This window comes from Anolis sagrei, chromosome 2, assembly GCF_037176765.1.
Source record: "Anolis sagrei isolate rAnoSag1 chromosome 2, rAnoSag1.mat, whole genome shotgun sequence".
NCBI classification, from domain to species: Eukaryota; Metazoa; Chordata; class Lepidosauria; order Squamata; family Dactyloidae; genus Anolis; species Anolis sagrei.
Window position 1 is genome coordinate 282,579,892 of NC_090022.1, and position 20,676 is coordinate 282,600,567.

At 38.8% G+C, this 20,676-nt stretch overlaps 1 protein-coding gene across 9 annotated transcripts in view; it reads right to left on the minus strand.

Annotated features, from left to right (window-relative positions):
• NEDD4L (NEDD4 like E3 ubiquitin protein ligase) overlaps positions 1–20,676 on the minus strand; it is a 304,699-nt gene that overhangs the window by 133,262 nt on the left and 150,761 nt on the right. For 3 of the 9 annotated variants that reach the window (XM_060761330.2, XM_060761329.2, XM_060761328.2), the window contains exon 5: positions 18,227–18,280. In XM_060761330.2, coding sequence (XP_060617313.1) covers positions 18,227–18,280 — 54 coding nt within the window. Of the gene's footprint in view, positions 1–13,450; positions 14,809–18,226; positions 18,281–20,676 lie in introns of those variants that run through there. The other 6 variants (XM_060761320.2, XM_060761322.2, XM_067464648.1 and 3 more) reach the window with 6 other exon arrangements.

The following is a 20,676-nucleotide window of genomic DNA, read 5'->3' on the forward strand; positions in this document are numbered from 1 at the left end:
AAGCTCCATTGACTGCCAGTCTATTACCGAGCAAAATACAAAGTGCTCGCTCTAGCCTATAAAGCCCTAAACGGTTCTGGCCCAGATTACTTGTCTGAACGTATCTCCCTCTATGAGCCATCAAGGAGGCTAAGATCTTCTGGGGAGGCCCTGCTCTCGGTCCCACCTGCTCGCAAGTGTGGTGGGTTGGGGGACAGACAGGGCCTTCTCAGTGGTGGCTCCTTGGTTCTGGAACTTTCTCCCCAATGAGATTAGACCTGCACCCTCCCTTCTGGCCTTTAGAAAAAGAACAAAGACATGGTTATAGAACCATGGGTTTGACTAGTAAAGTAATGCAGTACAAGAAGCAAATATGGAATATGTGCAATCGACATTTGGAATGGCCCGGCCTACGAGTTGGATCATGTGATTTTAACGCTTTTATTAGTTGTTTTAATTCTTATATTTCATGTTTTAAATGTCCTTTTATCTTACCTTATGGTGAATTGCCCTATTGATTTTATGCCTAGTTATATGATGTTGATTTGAGTTTTGGTTTAGGTATGTAGGAGATTGAATTTTGCCATTATTTTTGTGTAAACCGCTTTGAATCCTCCCAGGGGTGAGAAAAGTGGTTTATAAATACTGTAAATAAATAAATAAATCTTGGGACTTGTAGTTTGGTGAGGCACCACTATTCTTTGACAGAGAAGGCTAAACACCTTGAAAACTACAACTCTCATGATTTCATAGCATTAAGGATATCATGTATAGTAGTGTCAAACTGCATTAATTCTGCAGTGTACAGGATGTCCAAAGTCGATAACACTAGAATATAATAATAATAATGGATACTTTGTGAACAAAGATACATTGAGCTACCACTTCCTATGTGTATGGAAACTTCTGGGGCAACCTATATGGGTATATATCACCCTATTTGGCTGATACCAAATGAGCGACTCCCTCCTGGGCACACAGAAAACTGGGCGACTTGTAAGGCGCTGGACAGACTACGCTTTGGCATCACGAGATGCAGAGCCAACCTTAAGAAATGGGGCTACAAAGTGGAATCCACAACAAGCGAGTGTGAAAAAGAGCAAACCACAGGCGACCTATTACAATGCAACCTGAGCCCTGCCACATGCACAATGGAGGACCTTCTTGCAGCATCAGAGGCACTCCAAGTGGCCAGCTACTGGTCAAAGGGCAATTAATAGAATACCAAGTTTGCAAACTTTGTTGTTGTTTTTTAAAAATATATATACAATACAACTGTTTGGTTCGCTCCTGACATGATAAATAAACCCTATATGTGTACCCTATAACTCCTATCACACTTTCAAATATATTTATTGGCTTGGAAAGGATTTTTTTTTGGGGGGGGGGAGGGGGTGTGGCAACTTGCAGCATCTATTAAAAATAACATAATGTCTTCTTGCTCTCTTTTCTCGTTCTGTATTATGCTTCAAAACTACTAGTAATTCTATCACAAAAAGAAGAAGAAGAAGAGGAAGAAGAAGAATGTCTTCATAATGCTCATAACAGTCTTTTAAGAATATGGCCGATCTGTTATAGAGCAAAATGACAGCTCATTACGTTTAAATGATCAGCTCCTTATCTCCATGGCTACAGGGCTGGAACCAGGCATTTGAAGCACAGCCCAAGGAAATGGAGCAAACAAGGGAACACAGAAGGGGCAAACGGGTTCACAATCAACCCCATGGCATAGGAAGAAATACAAATGAGCATAAAAGCATTATAATTTCCAGATTCTGGGAATAAGGCATTTCAAGCATATTTTTGCTTGGAATTTACTCTCAATCTTGTGTTTGTAGTAATTACAGGTGCATTTATACTGTAGATTTACAAATATTATAACTGCCATGTTTTGGCTGGATCTACACTGCCATTTGATCTAGTATCTCATCACAGATTATCATCTTTGAACTGGATTATATATCAGTGTGAATTCATATAATTCATTTGGAAGCAAATAACCTGAGGTCAGACACTGGATTATATGGCAGTGTTAATCCCGCTTCAGTGCTATGGAATCCTGGGAACTGCAGCTTTACAAAGTCTTAAGTCTTTTAAAAATATATTTTTATTTTATTCAGAAATTAAAAGATAGAGGAGGGAGGAGCAAAGCAAAAAAGCAGATTTTCATAATCGATAACTAAATCTAAAACAAACACAGTAACGTAAGACATACCTACTAGGAGTTTGTGATCAATTAAAAATTTGTTCAAAAATCATTACAAAACTGGGGGCATTGGTATTGCATTTCTAAAGTGTTTCTAAAATACAGTGGTGAAAAAGTCATTACTATAACGAGAGTAACAAAATTTCATTAATATTTCAAAATAGTAGTTGTGTAAAATTACTATAATGAGGAAAACTTCAGGGGCTCATTTCATCCTCATTTTTGAAGCTATTGGAGTGAAACTTGCCACAATAGTAGAACACATTTACCACTGTTAGCCCATCAAATTTCAGAATGTTTTGCTTATCCACGGAATTTTGGGGAATTTTCAAGGTTTCTATAAACAAGTTTTTTAAAAAAAAAACTACAAGCGCTATCTACTTGAATTTTATATACAATGCACAAGATAACCAGGGCATCAATCCCCAGAAGTTTCAGAAAGATTCACACATCTACAGATTTTGGGGGATTTTTAAAAGTTTGAACAAAAACAATCCCCCCCCCAAATTGACAACCTCAATTCCCTTGAATGTCTATCTGTCTTTATGACACACAGCTACATAATTTCAACTTAGCACAGATTTATATTATTATTACTTACTGTACTTACTTTAGTCATCTTTGCAGATTCAATAATTTTATTTATTATTATTAGACTGACTCTAAATGGCTGATGTCACTGGGGCTTTCATATGCTGAGCACTGCAAACTGGGAAATGTAGTTTAGAGCAGGGCCTTTTGCATTTCCTGCCATAGGGAGCCTCGCCTTCCCAAACTACATTTCTAATAATGCTGTGTTCTCAGTCTCCTGCCCATTAACTTTGCTTGTCCTGTCCCCAGTGCCTTTGCTTATGGCAATCAGGCCAAAGAAAAGGGATCAGTTTTTAAAACACTTTATTTTCTCTTGGCTTTTCCAAAGTTGTTTATTGCTTATACTGAAAATTAAACTGACCTTGGGAGGCATCCAAATATTACAAAATCTTAACAAAAATGATTGGTGAGTGTTTCGATACTTAAATTCCTTCTTTCCTGCATATTTCTAATATCACTTCATATGCATGAATCTAAAGGATTTGATCCGAAAAACAAATTAAAAATGAAATTATGCACACCTCTTATACCTACACTGATAAACACACACTAGACACACAACTACTAAAACTATAGAAACCTCACACTCTTTACCTGTTTATGTCACTCTGTATTATCCTGCTCCCTTTCGGGAACACTACATAACCACTCTTCCGCTTTTAACAACATGCCATAGCTCCATGTTATGGAATATTGGAATTTGTAGTTTGGTGAGGAACCAGTACTCTTTGTCAAACTACCATTCCCAGGATTCCAAGACTTGTCAAACTACCATTCCCAGGATTCCATAGCATTGAGCACTGCCAGTCAAAGTGGTGGCAAACCACATTAGTCTACAGTATAGCTGCACTCCTATTTAGATTTAAGCAAGTCCCAACTGATGGGACTTGAATTCATAATTCTGTTGAGAGATGACATAACACAATCCTTCAGGTAGAAGCATAGACAGCCGTGTGTAGTAGTCCTGGAGGTGGCCAACAGCAGCAGTAACACACAAACAAAAATCCTGCATACAATTGTAGCTCCCTATCGCAACCCATAGCCAACCACTGGTTGTTTAGCTGGCTTGTTAACAATTGTGGTTCCAACATAAACTCAGAACAATATTGTTTTGTGAGCCTCTTTAGCTTTTAAAAAGAGCTTCAGTCTATTTTTTTTAACAGATGTGTGTGTGCACGTAAATATATAATACAGTAGAGTCTCACTTACCCAACCTTCGCTCATCCAACATCCTGTATTATCCCACGCAGTCTGCTTCCCACCTGGATCCACAGTTGTTTCAATACATTGTGATATTTTGTTGCTAAATTCGTAAATACAGTCATTACTACATAACGTTACCATGTATTGAACTGCTTTTTCTGTCAATTTGTTGTAAGACATGATGTTTTGGTGCTTAATTTGTCAAATCATAATGTAATTTGATGTTTAATAGGCTTTTCCTTAATTCTTCCTTATTATCCAGCAATTTCGCTTATCCAACATTCTGCTGGCTCATTTATGTTGGATAAGGGAGACTCTACTGTATATACCTGTATTGCTTTGGGGACCAAGTGGTCAGAAAAGATACAAATTGTTTACAATCATAAAATAAGATATATGTACCTAATCTTTCTATTTTAAAAAAAAAAGAGAGGAAATTCAGTTTTAAAAAATGAAAATAAAGAAGTCAAGACTGGCACAACAGTATGCCATCCCTGCCTCATAAAAATAAAAAGAGAAGCAGAGATTAATGAAGAGAACGAAGCCAATGAGGCATCTCTCTTAAGCCTGGAATACGTGATGTCCCTGCAGAGAGGGGAAATCTAGTCTTCCAATCTTGTGTCATCATCCAGAGGTAAACTAGGACAGGCCGCCCGCTAAGCTATGCCTGCGACTGCAAAATTGTTCTAGCAGAGCAGCTACCGTTGCTAAGAACAGCCAGATACCACAAGCGCTTTTTTCCCCAACGCTGGGATCGAAATCCAGACAAAAACATTTCTGGCCATAACCAGAAAAACCTTGGCTTAAAAATCAGTATTATTTCGTATAATACTTGGATAGAATCAGACACGATGGAGCAGAGATACAAGTCATTTAGGGACCATGGCAGCTCTATATTCCAGAAAAGTTCTGCTACCTTCATCAGCAATTCCCAAAGAATCCTTGAATTTTTGTGGTATTCTGTCAACAAAAATCACAGGATCCATTGCTTATGCCAGTTGCCCCATGTTCTTACATACTGGTAAACCAGCATGCAAAGACACACTGCCTCTAAAGGTGTGAAAAATAGTACAATAGAAAAGACTTTGGCAGGAGAAGATTCTCAGCCACAGGGAACTGCAATACATCTTCCATGTATCTACAAATTAGGTCTTGCACTTTCAATGTTAGGTCACACGCTCTCGGTTTACTCCTCATTTCATGATAACCTGTAATGAAATACATCCTGCCTGCCTGAAAGCTCTTCGGACTAAAAGAGAAAATATTTCAAAGGTCATAAACACTCAGTGGCAGTAGGACTACAGACGCCCCGCATGAATGTTTTCACTCTAAATAAATAAGGCTCGAAACAGCTGCTGCCTACAGACCAAATCCTGGGTCCGATATCAATCAAATACACATGAACTAGCCAAACTGGAAGAGACTCAAAACTTATTCTGTGCAAAGAGCTTTCACAAAATGTACTCAGTTTGGGGTTAAGGACACATGCATTTCCAACCATAGTCTCAAAGAATTTGAGTGACTCCAGAGCAAAGCAAAAGGACTCCGGAGCAAAGCGATACCATCTTCTATTTAACAGCCACTTGAAATGAGATAGGATCACTTGTAATCTTCCTTATACTGGTGTGATGCAGTTAGATTACTGGTACTGCACTTGAGAAGGTTCCTGGAACCTTCTTTGTGTTGGCACAAAGCAGATCTCACCCAGTTGAAGCAATGCTTTGTGAGTAGAAGTGAAACTATGGGACAATATAGGAGTGACCCGGTCCTTGGCTTCCCCGCTACCATATACAACTACTCATAGATAAGTCAACGTCATGCCTAAGTCAAGGGCTGAATTATGAATTTTTGTATGATCTGTGGATAAGTTGAGGATCATTTCATGGAAAATAGAGAGCACTAATGCCACCTCAGGGGATCGGCTGCCCTTGGCCACTGCCTTAATTTCCCTACCTAGGCATTGAAAAAGGCCAAAAGCTGCACCATGACAAACAGGGGGGTGGGGTCAATGCTTTTTTGGGGTTCTCCCAGAATGAGCTATGCTTTTGCTTTTCACCACTCAGCTCAGAGAAGGCTATTGTTCTTTAAAAAAAAAAAAAACAAGAGTTAGCATAGCACTCACTCTGACCTGTGGATAAGTCAGATTTTGGGGGTTGGTTTTCTGACTAAAATTTCTAGACTGATATATGCATATAAGCATGACTTTAAAGTCAATTTCATGACTGAGAAATTTCAAGTAGCAATATAACAATGCTAAAATTAATATCCATGGCCCTATAGTTGTAAACATTTCATATGTACAGTGATGGTAGTATTGAGTTGGAGGGATAAAGGAATACAAGCATTTTAAACTCCATTCAGTGGCTCTGCTAACCAGGGGATTTGAGAAGCTGCAACATGGTGTAGTTGTTTGAGCATTGCACAACAACTGTGAAGGCTATGGTTCACATCTCTGCTTAGCCATGAAATCCACGGGGCAACCTTGGGCAAGTCACACTGTCTGTCTCAAAGAAAGCCAATGGCAAACATCTTCCAAACAAATCTTTCCAAAATAATCCTCTGATAGGGTCGCCTTCAGGTTGCTATGAACAAGGCACACAACAACATTTTTTTAAAAGACCCTACTTTTCAAAACTCCATGCCCTTACCTAAAAGGTATAACAATTTGTCTTGGGATTATAGTCAAAATAATAAAATTAGTTAAAGACAATAAAGAGTTTTTAATAATTTGTACTTAGAGGGTTTTTTTTAATGTTCAAATGGCAAATCAAACATTGTGTGTCTTTTATTTGTTCCACTCACTGAACTCACAACCAGGGAGTGGGGTCTGATGAGTGCAGTTTGACAATTGCCAGATCCTCCTTCTATTCCATCTCAAAACAACATGACTCTAACATTGTCATATCTCTTGCTTATGTTTTCCCTACATGCTTCTTGAAACAATCTTTGTCTAAAGAAGTAACATTTTGAGAACTTGCATGCTGAATTTTGTGTCTTTTTAGCCAGCCTCATTAAGGTACCCTTGCAGTATGGACTTTGGAATTTATTTTATGTTCAAAACAGCTACCGGTGTATTTATCCAATAAATGTATTTGATGGGAAAGCCAATTTTCATTGCAAAATATATTTCAAAATCCATTCCTATAATTTCTGTGAAAATTGTATTTCAGATTCAGAATCTGCCACAATTGCCAGGAGTGATGTTTCTGGCAGACAAAGACAAAGACAGCAACAATAACAATGATATTATAGATAATTATTTTGCCAGGGTTCATGGTGATGCCACAATTAATAAGGCAGTACTATCGTGAGATCATGGCATATTTTTGGGGAAGCTGAACACACCTGAAGAACCAAAGTAACAAATGTTCCTTATACCATGTAACCCACATAATATCAAAATCCTCTCTTAAATGTCCCATCATCCATTTATTTGCTCATCTATGATTTGTACCTATTAGGTTTCTAACATAGTTACGGATAAACCATTTCCAAAATTCCTATGCACTATCTTGGTACAAAATTATTTTATGCTTCCATTTTCAAGATCGTTCTTCCAAATTTTTAGGTCAGCATTTGTTAATAGTCAATTGATCATAACAAAATGTGTCTGTGGCTTTCCTTAGAATAAATAGCTAAAGCAGATGTATATTTAATGTTTTTTCCCCACAACACCATAGATATCCAAAAAAGCCACTGGTCCAGTTCAGGTATAATTGATAACACACACACACACACACTATGTGTGTGTGTTCCTTCAAATTGCTTGTTCATTTATGGTAGTCTTGGGATTTTATTTTTATCAGTAAGTTTTTATTGATCATTTTCAGAATTTTTAAAAATATATATATGTTGAACATTTTAAATACATTTACATTCTTAAGACAAGGAATATCCAGAGGTGGTTTCGCCATTTCCCTCCTATGAAATAGTACATGGTACTTATGGGTGGTCTACCATCCATGGTTGATCCAGTTTAGCTTCCAATATCAGACAGGATCTGGTACCTTTTGAGATATTCAGGACATATTAGTTATTCCACATCATGAAAACACTCTGCGGGGGCTTATATTCTCCATTTCACTGCCCTCCCACTCGGCATCTACCTTTGACTAGCTGTCATTCATCAACCAAGCAGAATCAAAAGCCATGATCTCATATAACTTCAGTTAGATTCATCCAGTTTTTATTTGGCTTCCAACATACCATACAGAAAACTAAAAATGGAAGGACACTACTAAAAATGGAAAAGTTAAATATTGTTATTGAACATGAGACTGAACAGGAAAAGAGTTGAACAAAGTTACTGCTGGACTGAAACTTCCAGAATCCCTCTAAACTATACTTGGTGAGTATGAAAGTTGTTCTTCAAAAATAATCTGTCCCCTAAGGTTTGAGGAGGGAGTATACATCCCCAGTACATTTGGGTTCAGGGGTTGAACTGAAATGGCCTTCTGTGCATACTGCTACTAAATCTCTTTTTAGTCTTAGAATATACAAAGGACATATCTCTACAATTAAGCATACCTGGTGGACAATTTTAATGTGTAAATAAACTACTTTTCTAACACAAAACTAGGCTTTTAAAATAGAATATAATGCTTACAGTATCAATCAAGACTTCTCTTAACACGCAATGAAAGATGTAAATAGGTTCTGTCCATATCCAACTTCTCACTGTGGCTTTGATCATTCTAAGGAAGCAGCCATACTGCAAAATTATATTGATTTAATGCCACTTTAAGTAAATTCTGGGATCTGTAGTTTTGTGAGATATCTAGTCTTCTCTGTCAGACTAGATACCAAAACAAACTAAAACACTAAAATATTACATACTAAAGTGCATTTCTGTATGCCAAGCATCAAAATGTTGTAAGGAAATGAAAAGTACCACCTCCTTTTAAATGATTCTTAAGCAGGGTTTTAGGGTTATTCTCTTACTTCTGTATTTTTCTCATTTGATTGTGGCAAGCAATGATAGCCATAAAAGTGACTAGGAATAAAAAGTTACACTAAGTCTTGCGTGAATTTTTAACAAAACAAACATGCATAGGAATAAAAACAAAATATGCACACAAATCATATCCATGACTGTAATTGTGGAACCATTTAGATATGCAAGTAACTTAACAGATTTGAGATCAACACTAGACTAGGGACTCTTTCACATGAACACATTTATAGCACCATGATATTTATTTCATTGCTACCCTGTGGAATCCTGGATTTTGTGGTTCAGTGAGGTCCAAGAGCTCTTTGTTTGATATTTTTACATGTCTCCCATGAACTGCAAATCCCAGGGATCCCATGGCAGTTAAAGTTGAATCACATTGTTTTAATCACGTCATGTGGATGAACCCCAGATGTGAATCCAGCAGAATACAACACTAGTCCTCAATGAAAACCTGATTGCTCACTTACAGCCAATAAGATGGATTCAAGTGTATATGAAATGCTGCTTCACAAGTATAGCGGGGTTTTTTTTTCATTGTAGGAGCAGGTGGTTGGTTTGGCCCATGTAATGCACCATCTTCCTAGAACTGTAGATGAGGGAGCAAGCTTGTTTTCTGCTTCCCTGGAGACTAGGACATGGAACAATGGCTTCAAACTACAAGAAAGGAGATTCCACCTGAACATTAGGAAGAACTTCCTGACTGTGAGAGCCGTTAGCAGTGGAACTCTCTGTCCTGGAGTGTGGTGGAGGCTCCTTCTTTAGAGCTTTTAAACAGAGGCTGGATGGCCATCTGTTGGGGGTGCTTTGAATGCAATATTCCTGCTTCTTGGCAGGGGATTGGATTGGATGGCCCATGAGGTCTCTTCCAATTCTATGATTCTATTATTCTATGTTACCAACACTACAGCAAACAGAGAAGTCCATTTATCTGTACAGAAAACTCTCTATGCATATCTCAGCCTTCTTTTATACACACAAATTACAAAAGGTTATTGATTTTTACAGCTTACTTTATACACTTTTTTGTGAGCACAACTTTTACAGAATGGTCTGTGGACCTAAAACAGTGGTTCCCAACTTTTTTAAAAAACTAGGGACCACTTTGACCAGCGACCACTCTCCAATGTTAGTACCAAGAGGGTTATGACTCAGTTTTTTGGACAACTTTAGATTTGGTTTGGTTGTTTGGGGTGCTGATTCCGAAAATTGCATTGGATAGACCACATTAGCTTTAGTTTCTGATACAAAACATATGTCATCCAGTAGTCGCCATCTGCTCACCCACAGAAAACCATATTTAATAATCTAGAACTGCGGACCTTATTTTAGTCTCACAGCCCACTGACCTAAAATGATCCTATTGGCAAGTATTGCTTATTAAGTGATCATAAATCCTGACCCAACATCAGGAAAACTGGGGAGGGTATATTTGGAAAATAAAAGGTCCCAGAATCAAACTATGTTTGTGGCATAAGAAGGGAACTTGGTTTTGTTTCTTTTTTAGGAAACAGTTTTCAAGAATATCAATAAACCCTTTTCCTCCCAAGATTTTTTTTAAAAACAGCCCAAACTAAAAAGGGATGTTTCTGTGTCCTGTACAATTAGCATGGAAAAGTATACACATAGGTGTTTAAATCTGCCTCCATGGAGCCATAGCGTCAAGTATTGCTTATTAAGTGATCAAGACTCTTCATCCAACATCAGGAAAAGAAATGATATTTTCAATAAATAAAAGGTCTCAGAACAAAACCATGTTTATGGCATGAGAAGAAGGACAGTCAGTTTTGCTTTCAGAGATCAGTTTTCAAGAACGGCAAAGGACATTCTTTCTTCTAAGATTAAAAAAAATCCAAAACAAAAAGGGAATTTGGATGAGCATTACAAAAAAAGAATTCACATGGGCATTTAAATCTGATTCCAGTTTTTAATTTAAACGGCTTTATAATTAAAATGATATTTGAATTAACTGTTTACTTCTCTATTTTTGAGTACGATTTTTTTGGCATCCTGATGTAAAGAGGGTAAAGAGGGTTATGTGGCATAGGAATCAATCAAATACTGTACATCAATAGAGGAAATGTACAGGTGAGTGACAGAGAAAACAAATTATGGATCTGTGGCTCTTTGGACATTGCTGGATGATAGCTTCTGTCATCTATGACTACCAGTCATGGTGGTTGGGGCTAATAGGAGTCATAAGTCCATCAAGAACTAAAGATCTCAAGTGATTTCAGATATTAAGAAGGATCAGGTCCAGTTAATATAAAGTTGGAAGACCACGAGAGACCTCCAGGTTAGGTCAGGAAAGGATCCTGCCTAAAACCCGAAAGAACATCTGCCAATTAAAGCTAACACCACTGGACTACATGGACCAATGATCTGACTATTGTTATATTCTTTTTCTATCTTTCCTATAAGGAATATATTATACCTCTACCTTTTTGAAAACTCTATAATAGGAAGCACACCAGAAGCTAGATATTTACCCCTAAAAGCTCAATGAATAAATGGATTCCCAAAGGAAGTGCCATCTGCCATTGAAATCTCATCCTCTGCTTAGAACTAGCTAGTGTTGTCTGATACAGACAACATAATTTCAAATAACTATGGACTTCACAGGTAATTAAAAGCTTTGTGATATTGTTGTCATCTAATGCAACCCTGTGTGTCTCACATGAATGTGTTCTCATATTATTTGCTATGTCCAATGTTCAAATTATCAAATACTACACGCAATAATATGGAATTATAAAGTGTCACAATAAAACTTCTAAGGAGATGTAGATGTACGAATTGTTGCTGGTGATATATCTATGTGTAGTAATGTAATATTGCAAAAGTTGTCACTCCTAGTCCCCTGGTTGCACATTTCTGATCTTATTCTAAACTGAGTCCATTATTGGGTTTGGCCATGCAAAAACCCAATAATAGGTTTTCTCTGAGCTCTCAATATGAGGGAAGATATTCATTTAACCATCTTGGACAGTATAGAAAATATATACCGAACCCCCACATTTTTAAGAGTGTCAAAAGAGCTCATAGGGGAACTTGCTCATTCACTGCCTTAATGTGAATTTAGTACTCAATAAAAGACACACGCACCAACATGAACAGTTTGTAGAAGAGTTAACACCATTTGGCACATACTGTATCTTTTGCCTCTTCCAGTCCCCTTCAGTGGCAGCTAAAACTCACATATGCATTTTTGATTTGCATCTCAGCTTAAGCAGCTCCCCAAAAAATCGTATAGATTCTTCAAATAAGAAACCTTTACAGCTTTAAAAATTCAAATACCAGAAATTAAGGGAACAAAATAACCTCAAACCATTTAATGTCATTTCAATATGTCCAAAATAAAACCAGAGGGATGTATGTGGTAAAGAGAGTAAAAACTCAGCAGAATTAAATGTCTGCTGGAATGCATGTCTTTTCTGTTTCCTCTCAATCTGGAAATTTTAGAGTGATTTTTCCTACACTAACAGTGAAAGAAAAATAGCACACAATACTGACACAATGATGCCTAAAAGAAAAGAACAATGTCTTTATGAACCTGATTCCCTTATCTGGAATGCAATTGGTGCTAGGCATCTATAATCTTCTCAGTGATATAATAGGTATATATCGATAAGTTAAACTGGGTAGAATAAAAGTCTTTTTGTATTACGCAGCAACCATCACAATGCCTTCCCACAGTTAGATGCTGCCTTCCAGCATCGAACTGCAATATATGCCATGATTACACAGGCGGAAGCGATACGGGCCAAAAACATCTCTTTTGTTTGTTTTCATATGGAGCTGGAACATGTAAGAGACTAGTGGCATTCAAGCAACAACAAAGCACAATTTTAAAAAATACAACTTTGGCATTCGTTTATTATATATCCTTCTGTGAAAAAAAACTATGCCTATTGTTTGTAGAATATGAAATATACCTAATTTGTTAAGGCTAATGACGAAAATAGTAGTATAACCAAAACTGAAATTAACAAATCAAAACGTTTGGGATTCCATGACTACTTTTTCACATTTATAAGCAATTAAACAAAAAGACACTAAAACTGCGCTAATATTTTTGAAAAACAGCTTTTGATCCTTAACTTTTAACGAGGTATACATAGTATGTTTGGCATAAATGTATATATCACTTGAGATTTTAAAGATTATAGGACTTTTTTTAAAAGCATAGAAATAAGGCAAAATGGGCAGAGTATTATATACACACACATAACTACCGAACTGTATTTGACAACGTAGCAATGAATTAAGTAACTCATGAGTCACCAGAAGACCTGAAAACATTGCACTGGAAGTAGTCATAACTGAAAGCTACTTTAGCCTAACAAAACATAGATGCTTTCAGATTGTTCTGGAAGATTGTAGGTCTTTCTAACATTGCTATATGATATTTCACAACTATGTGACCTGCACGAAGCATCTGAGTTTCCATTCCCCTTATCCCCTGACTCAAAACAATCTAAGTGAAAACTTAAATTACCACTTCGTTAACATTTACTTACTGATGAATTGGTTGCAACAGGAGCAGAACCAGTTGAATTCTCTGATCCAGAACTTTGACCTTTCTCATTAATCCCACGAGTTACAAGAATTCTGAAATGCTGCTGCCTTGAGTTTTGATCTGGATGGATTTTAAACATGCATCCTTGCCCTGGAGAAACCCGCTCCACTGGATTGCCTCTGGATTTTTCAGTGCCATTCCTGCTATTTCCGTGAAGTGTTGAATTCACACTTTCACCCTCCATGGGGCTAATGCGTTCTGGCTGTGGGTGAACTGGATATGAGGTACTCCTCTCCAGACGTATTCGTGGATACCTAACCAACCGATCCCCTTTCGTTCCCGTGAAACCAAAATTGTAGTCTGTCCCTGTGCTATTTGCCGGGGGCTGCTGCAATTGGAAAACAAAGAATTTCTTTCCTGAATTGGTAGAGCCTTCTGGCAAATGTTGCAAAGACCAGCGCCTGGGTTCTGAGGCCGAAGCATTGTTTGGCGCCTCTGAGTCAAAGGGCATTAGCGTAACATGAGGCACGTCTACGCTCGAAGCCCGATGCTGAATCCTTACCCTGCCAATGTTTAAGCCTAATCCGGTTTTGCTTGCTTCGTGGTCCTGGCCAGTGGCTGCACCATTGTCAGTCCAGTTATTGGAAGGGATGGTACAAAATATCCTGTGATTAGATGGCTCTCCGTTAATCTCATACTCTGGGTTCTCCGCTTGCCTGGGTGGAGAGTTGTCTGGGGTGACCTGCTGACTGTTAGAAGAAGAATGGCTTCCATCAAGAGATGTGCAATGCTCCCCTAAATCTGAAAAATCCCCCATGTCTTCTGGGGGGGATTCCGTGCCCTCGCATTCATCAGCATGCCCATTGACAGCCTTGCGCTGGAGTGAAATCTGCACAGAAGAGCTCCTGGTGGGCCGGGCATCTATGCTGTTGAGAAGCTGAGGAATAAACATAGAGGTGCTCCTCTTCAAGGAACCGGCTTCCCGCAAATCCCTGTGGTTATCTCCACACTCAGCCCTTCGCCTTGAGAAAGTATGAGGCCCATTCCTTCTGGGCAAAGTGTGGCATGCCATGAAAAAGTCATCCTCTTCTCTCTCACGGTCAAGGATCCCCGACTCAGGAGCGGTGTTGCTTCGTCCGGAGCCAAAATGAAACCGCAGCCGATGGGCCATGGTTTCAGGAGAAAGGAGAGGGGAGGGGGAGACAGCGACGAGTCCAGGCACTGCCAGAAATTAAGAACTAAAGACATAAACTCCAAGAAAAAGTGTCCCATCTGCCAAACTGTTAGCACTACTGCACCGATAGAGACAGGCAGCAGAAATAGCCCAAGTGGCCAGCAGCATTCCAGGCATGATTGGATAAGAGCAATCGGTGCTCCTCCAAACTGTGACATAGGGTAGGATGGCTGGCATCACATGACCCATTTCCCCCTCTCCAATGCAAGCAACTATTTTTTTCACTTTAATACCAGCAATAGCCTGAAACAGCACCTTCACAGCTGTTCCTTTTCCATCAGAAAAGGAGCGGCCCCAGCGGGAGATCTCTCACAGCTGACTAAGGCAGCAAACACACTCGACTCCGCTATAAATCTAAACTGCATCATATTCACGGAACATTTCTGTTCTAAGCCAAAAGAAAAAGAAAGACAAGTGGGGGAAGCCACACAAGACCTCTCCCTCCCTCCGTGAAAAATAAATCCACTTAATATGTTCATGCAGATCGGGAATCACCAAGGGAAAAAATGGCTGGGCAAAGGCAGAGAGAGAGAAACTGAAATTTTGTTTGTTTAAAGTTGGCTGCAAACTTCAGACTACTGCAAATACTTATCAGAGAACGCTAGAAACCGCATATTTCTCTCTTTATGCCTGAAGCAATTTAAGCAGCAATACGTTCCTGAAGTGAAAGACACAGATATCATATTGCCACCATAAACGGACTATAATAACCCACTTTGGCTACAGTAAGATCTTTTTGGGGAGGAAAAAAAACAGAGAGAAAAAACTCTTACACGCACAATTCAAGAAGCAGCCAGTAGCAAGCAACAGTCTCTCTTTCCCAGTTTTTAAGAGGTTGAGAAGGCAAGTAAAATCTGGAACAGGGTGTGCATGAAGAGCTGTACAGATCTGACTTAAACACCGTACATAAACGCTGCCCAGCGCTGGCAAAACTCCAGTGAGAAAGTTTAGCAATATTAGTAGCTTGGGTTGCCAGAATGGAACAGAGCTCTGCTTTATTAGGAGCCAAAAGCATCAGAAGAACTAACAGGCAGTCTGAAACCCAAAATTAAACAATGCCCGAATTCGGCTCTGCTCTGTGTGGTAGTTTAAATAATAAGGAGGGGAGGTATGGCTGAAGTACAACTGAAAACACTCCTTCAAGAATGAATTTAAAGGCAAGGCAATGAAACCAAACAGTACTGTCAGGAGGCAAGTACAACAACTGCCTTTGTAAATGAAAGCTTCATAGAGCTAAAGGGGAAAAGAAATCTTATACAGGTGTCGGGTCTGAGTCACATCATAGACATTTCAGCCTCGGTTTTCTAGCAACTTGTTTTCAGACAGAGAAATAAAACAGCTCTAATTACAAAGGGGAAAGGGGAACAGCACTGACAGTCGAAGGCTAGTGCAAACCCCTATTGTGTTTTTGGGATTGGTTTTTAATGTATTTGTGTTGTTTTGAGAATTCTACGCTTATGTTTTGCGTACTCTGTATGTTGGTGTTTTGCTATTTGGAAACCGCCCTGAGTCCCTTAGAAGAGATAGAGTGATATATAAATAAAGTTTATTATTATTATTATTATTATTATTATTATTATTAATAGGTGGCAAGAAACAACAAAACAAAATACGAAGGTGGGGGAGCCATTATTATTTGCTAAACAGTAATAATTATAATAATAAGTAAGTATTAGTCTGGAGGTTCCTCCAGCATTATTTTAACACAGTTTTCAGACTTTGGAGCCTATTTCCATATTATACGAACAAGCAACCCTTACTTTGACAGAAAAACAATGCTTGGAAAAAAGAGGGGTCAGACCATAAGTTGACGTTTGATGAACACTCCAGTTTATCCACACAAGGCTTCATTCATTTTCAAAGACGTTAATATTCAATTCAGTGGAAAGACAGTAAAGATATCCCAGAGCAACCGTAGTATACAAAAATGTCTATCCTGAAGGGAGGTTGTGGTATATCTTACTCAAACCCTAGCACCAACCTTGTTATTCTGTTTATTCAAGTGATTTCTAAGTTATGGCAACTCTAAAGTGATCCTAACATGTAGTGTTCTTGGCAGAAGTTACTCACAGAGTGTTTTCTCTTGCCTTTCTCTAAGGCTTTCTCTAAGGCTGAGAGGTAGGACTCGCACAAGGTCATATGGTGGGTTTCCATGGCGGAGCAGGGAATCAAATGCCAATCTCACAGTCTCACAGTCCAACACTCAAACCACAATACCACACTTGCTTTCCAATTTGGTAGTTATTTGTGACAAAAGTTGGGCAGACATAGGATTAAGTTTGGGGGTGCTTTGTGTGTTCTTATCTGGCAGGGGGTTGGACTGGATGGCCTTTATGGTCTCTTCTAACTCCATGATTATTAGTTATATGCTATTTAAAACTTCAACTAATGTTCAGTCACTCAATGACAGCAGTGAGCATAGGGGGATGAGGTGGGCAGTCAGCCCAGTGCAATTCACGTGCTTCCATTCTGTGTACAAATCAACTAGCAGTTTTACTTTAGTCCTGGGAATATGACAGGATCACATCACTACCACATTGTAGTTTAGCAAGTGAAAGACAGGGATCTGTGTCACACAGAGCTATCCCCTAAAGCAGTGTTTCTCCAGGTGTTTTGGACTTCAGCTCCCAGAAATCTCAGCCAGTTTACCAGCTGTTAGGAATTGTGGGAACTGAAGTCCATGACATCTGGAGAAGCACAGTTTGAGAACCCCTGTTCTAAGTAATGGGGAACTCAGGAGAATCAGTTGAGGGCTGTCACTGGTTCCATCTCAGGTGGATGTCTCAAGCAGCCACATGAGGGGGGCTTCTACAACTGCATCTTGGGAGCACAAAGATGAACAATAATGTGTTGTCAAAGGTTTTATGGCCAGAATCACTGGGTTACCGTGAGTTTTCTGGGCTGTATGGCCATGTTCCAGAAGCATTCTCTCCTGATGTTTCGCCCACTTCTATGGCAGGCATTCTCAGAGGTTGTGAAGTCAGAGGTTGTGAAGCTTCACAAACTCTGAGGATGCCTGCCATAGATTTGGGAGAAACTTCCAGAAAAAATGCTTCTGGAACATGGTCAAACATCCCAGAAAACTCACAACCCTATGAACCATAATGTCCAAACACCTCACATGCAGCATTTCTAAGAAGAACTCAGAACTATTTGCAAGCCTACTTATTAAACAATTTTCATGCTTCCTTATTTTTTTTTCTTTTGGGGAAAAATTGACTAACTTCTCATAATCAAAATTGAAAAAAACTCTTTATAATATGCCACAGAAAGAAACATTCATTTTTTACATGAATATAACAAACAGACATAAGCCAGTGTGATGTAGTAGTTTGGACTAAGACTCTGGGAGGCCAGGATTCAAGTCCTCGTTGAGTTAAGGAAACCCCAGGGGTGATCTGGAAAAAGTCATATTCTCTCAACCCAAGAGGAAATAAATTGTGGATTTCCTCTGAATAAATCTTTCCAAAAAACCTCAGGATTGGGTTGAATTGAACAAACATAGAAACAACACAACAACAAAATATAGAAGAGAATACTTACCAATCTGTTTTCATCAAATACTTCAAAAAGCAGTCTGTGGTTAGACGGATTTACCTACAAGACAAAAGAGAAGAATTCTTTTTAAAATGATTTATGGACACAAACTGTTCAATATTTTGTCTCACAATGCAAATTTATATGCAATGGGCAGGGAAGCTCTACACTTCTAAACCATGGCCTGCATGTTTTTTCTGCTGTTATGAAGGTACAGTCAGCCCACCACACTTTTTGATTTAACTTTCTTGGGTTTCACTATTTGCGGATTTGATTGATATGTTTTTAAACCATTTGCTACCATTGTGAACATTTTCTGGAAAAACAAAATAGTAGCAGTCTATGCCTCCCTCCAAACCTCAAAGAGCCACCCGCACCAACACACATCCCATAATAAGTATTGCATCTCCTAAGATCACCCTGTTTTGTTTAAACATTCCCCAAAAGAGCCCTTCATACTTTCTAAGAGTCTTGTTTTGTCCTCCTAGTCTCTTTTAAGCCCTGGTACAAAGAATCATCATACTTCCCGCAACCTGAATATCTATCTATCTATTTGAAATTGATAGTTGATATCTTCTGTCTTTGTATTAGAGATTTGTCTGTAAAATAATAGGCAAAGCAGTGCCAAATATTTTTTGCCCTGTGCTTTGGATTGCATACATGTAATTGTATACATTATGTCTTTCTTTCCCATTTTGCTTTTCCATGGGATGTTCACAATGGCAGCAAGTGGCTTAATCTCAGCTTTTGAAGGGTCTGTTGAAGGCACTGAACCCATTTCAGGGGTAGGTTTCAGCATCTTAATTTGCTCCATTAAGATCTGGACTGAAGCATGAGTGGATTCATTGCCCCAGTGATACCTATCACCCATGGATGTGTGAACCCTGAGAAAATGCTACTGTCTGATTCTCAGATAAAGTATGGCCATTATATCTGTCAATATACCTAACCTTCTATTTTCTTTTTGAGCATGCTATAAAAATCAATTTGAAAACTAATTATGATCTCTTCAAATTGAGGCTCAGAGAAAAATAGTTTCCAAAATGTCAACAGAAAAAGTCAAGTGTTCAGACGTTGTTTGAAAAAGATATCATAATTTTAACCATGTACAGTGTTTTAGTCTGTTTGCAGACAGCCGGTCTAAAAGATGGAACTTAAGCAGTTAGAGTTTTAACTTGCGCACCCCTTTCTCTTGAAGAAAATATGTCACAGACAAGTTATAAAGCACAACCATTAATGATGTGAAGTCAAGCTTAGTTACTAGGTGAAATCTGAAATAATTTGATTCAAAAATCAGAGATAGAGAATGAGCATGTAATGTCTGGGGTAGTGATGGTGGTGCCCAAAGTTTCGTTGAAAAGCAAAGGACATGCACATGAGTATAAAAATAAAGGTAAGCTATCATATACCTGGCTGGAGCAAAGATCTGGAAATAATGAATGGTGGGACTATAGAAATGCTATGAAGCAGGATGGCTACATTAGGGCAGTCTCTGAGCTCAGAGTTGGACTGAAATTCCCAAAAGAGGCAGAATAATATGGCCAATAGCTGTCCAATCTATGCCATTCTATGGGTTGTAGCACAAAGCGATATTTGAACAATGCTCACAACATATATTTGTTTGTATGTAGCAGATGCTCCAAAGACAGAGGAGGCTGACCTCCAGAATGGGTACCAAAAGAGTACAGGAAGGCAGGATGCTAGCATGTCCTTAAAGAGCCTTTGGTCCCCAGGCTCAAGCCTTGATTTCTACCTTCCTCTCTTATTCTGACTTATGCCCTTCATTAGATCACTGCTTCTTAAACTGTGGCCCCCAACCCCAAATGGGGGTACCCATAGCTGAATGTTGGGGGTAACAAAAATTTGGCAACAGAAATGGGTTCTGGATGCCACCCACTTACACAAATCAGTTAGCAACAAAGTGCAGTGTTTACAGTTGACCCTGCAGAAAATGCTTCATCTGTACTCCACAAAAATCAGTCTATATAGCAGGAGCCCCCATTGACACAAAGGGTTAATGCTTTGTGCTGGCAGGACTGTTGACCAAAAGATTGGCAATTCAATTCCAGGGAGCAGGGTGAGCTTCCATCTGTCAGCTCCAGCTTCTCATGCAGGGACATGAGAGAAGCTTGGTAAAACATCCTGGCGTCCCTTGAGCAATGTCCTTGCGGACGGCCAATTCTCTCACACCAGAAACAACTTGCAGTTTCTTAAGTCACTCCTGGCACAAAAAGTCTATATAGCAAGCTTTATAAATGCTGATATGTTATCAGTAAATGTTTGCTTTTTATATCTATTTTATATCTATGTATACTTGAAGTGGAAAGGGGTTGGAAGTGAACATTTTTCAGAAGCCCTGCAATAGATTACAATCCATCATATTATGAGCAGAAATACAGGTATATAGGTATCAGGAGATGTATTTATGTGCTACTGGAGTTCGTCTGTAGCACTTT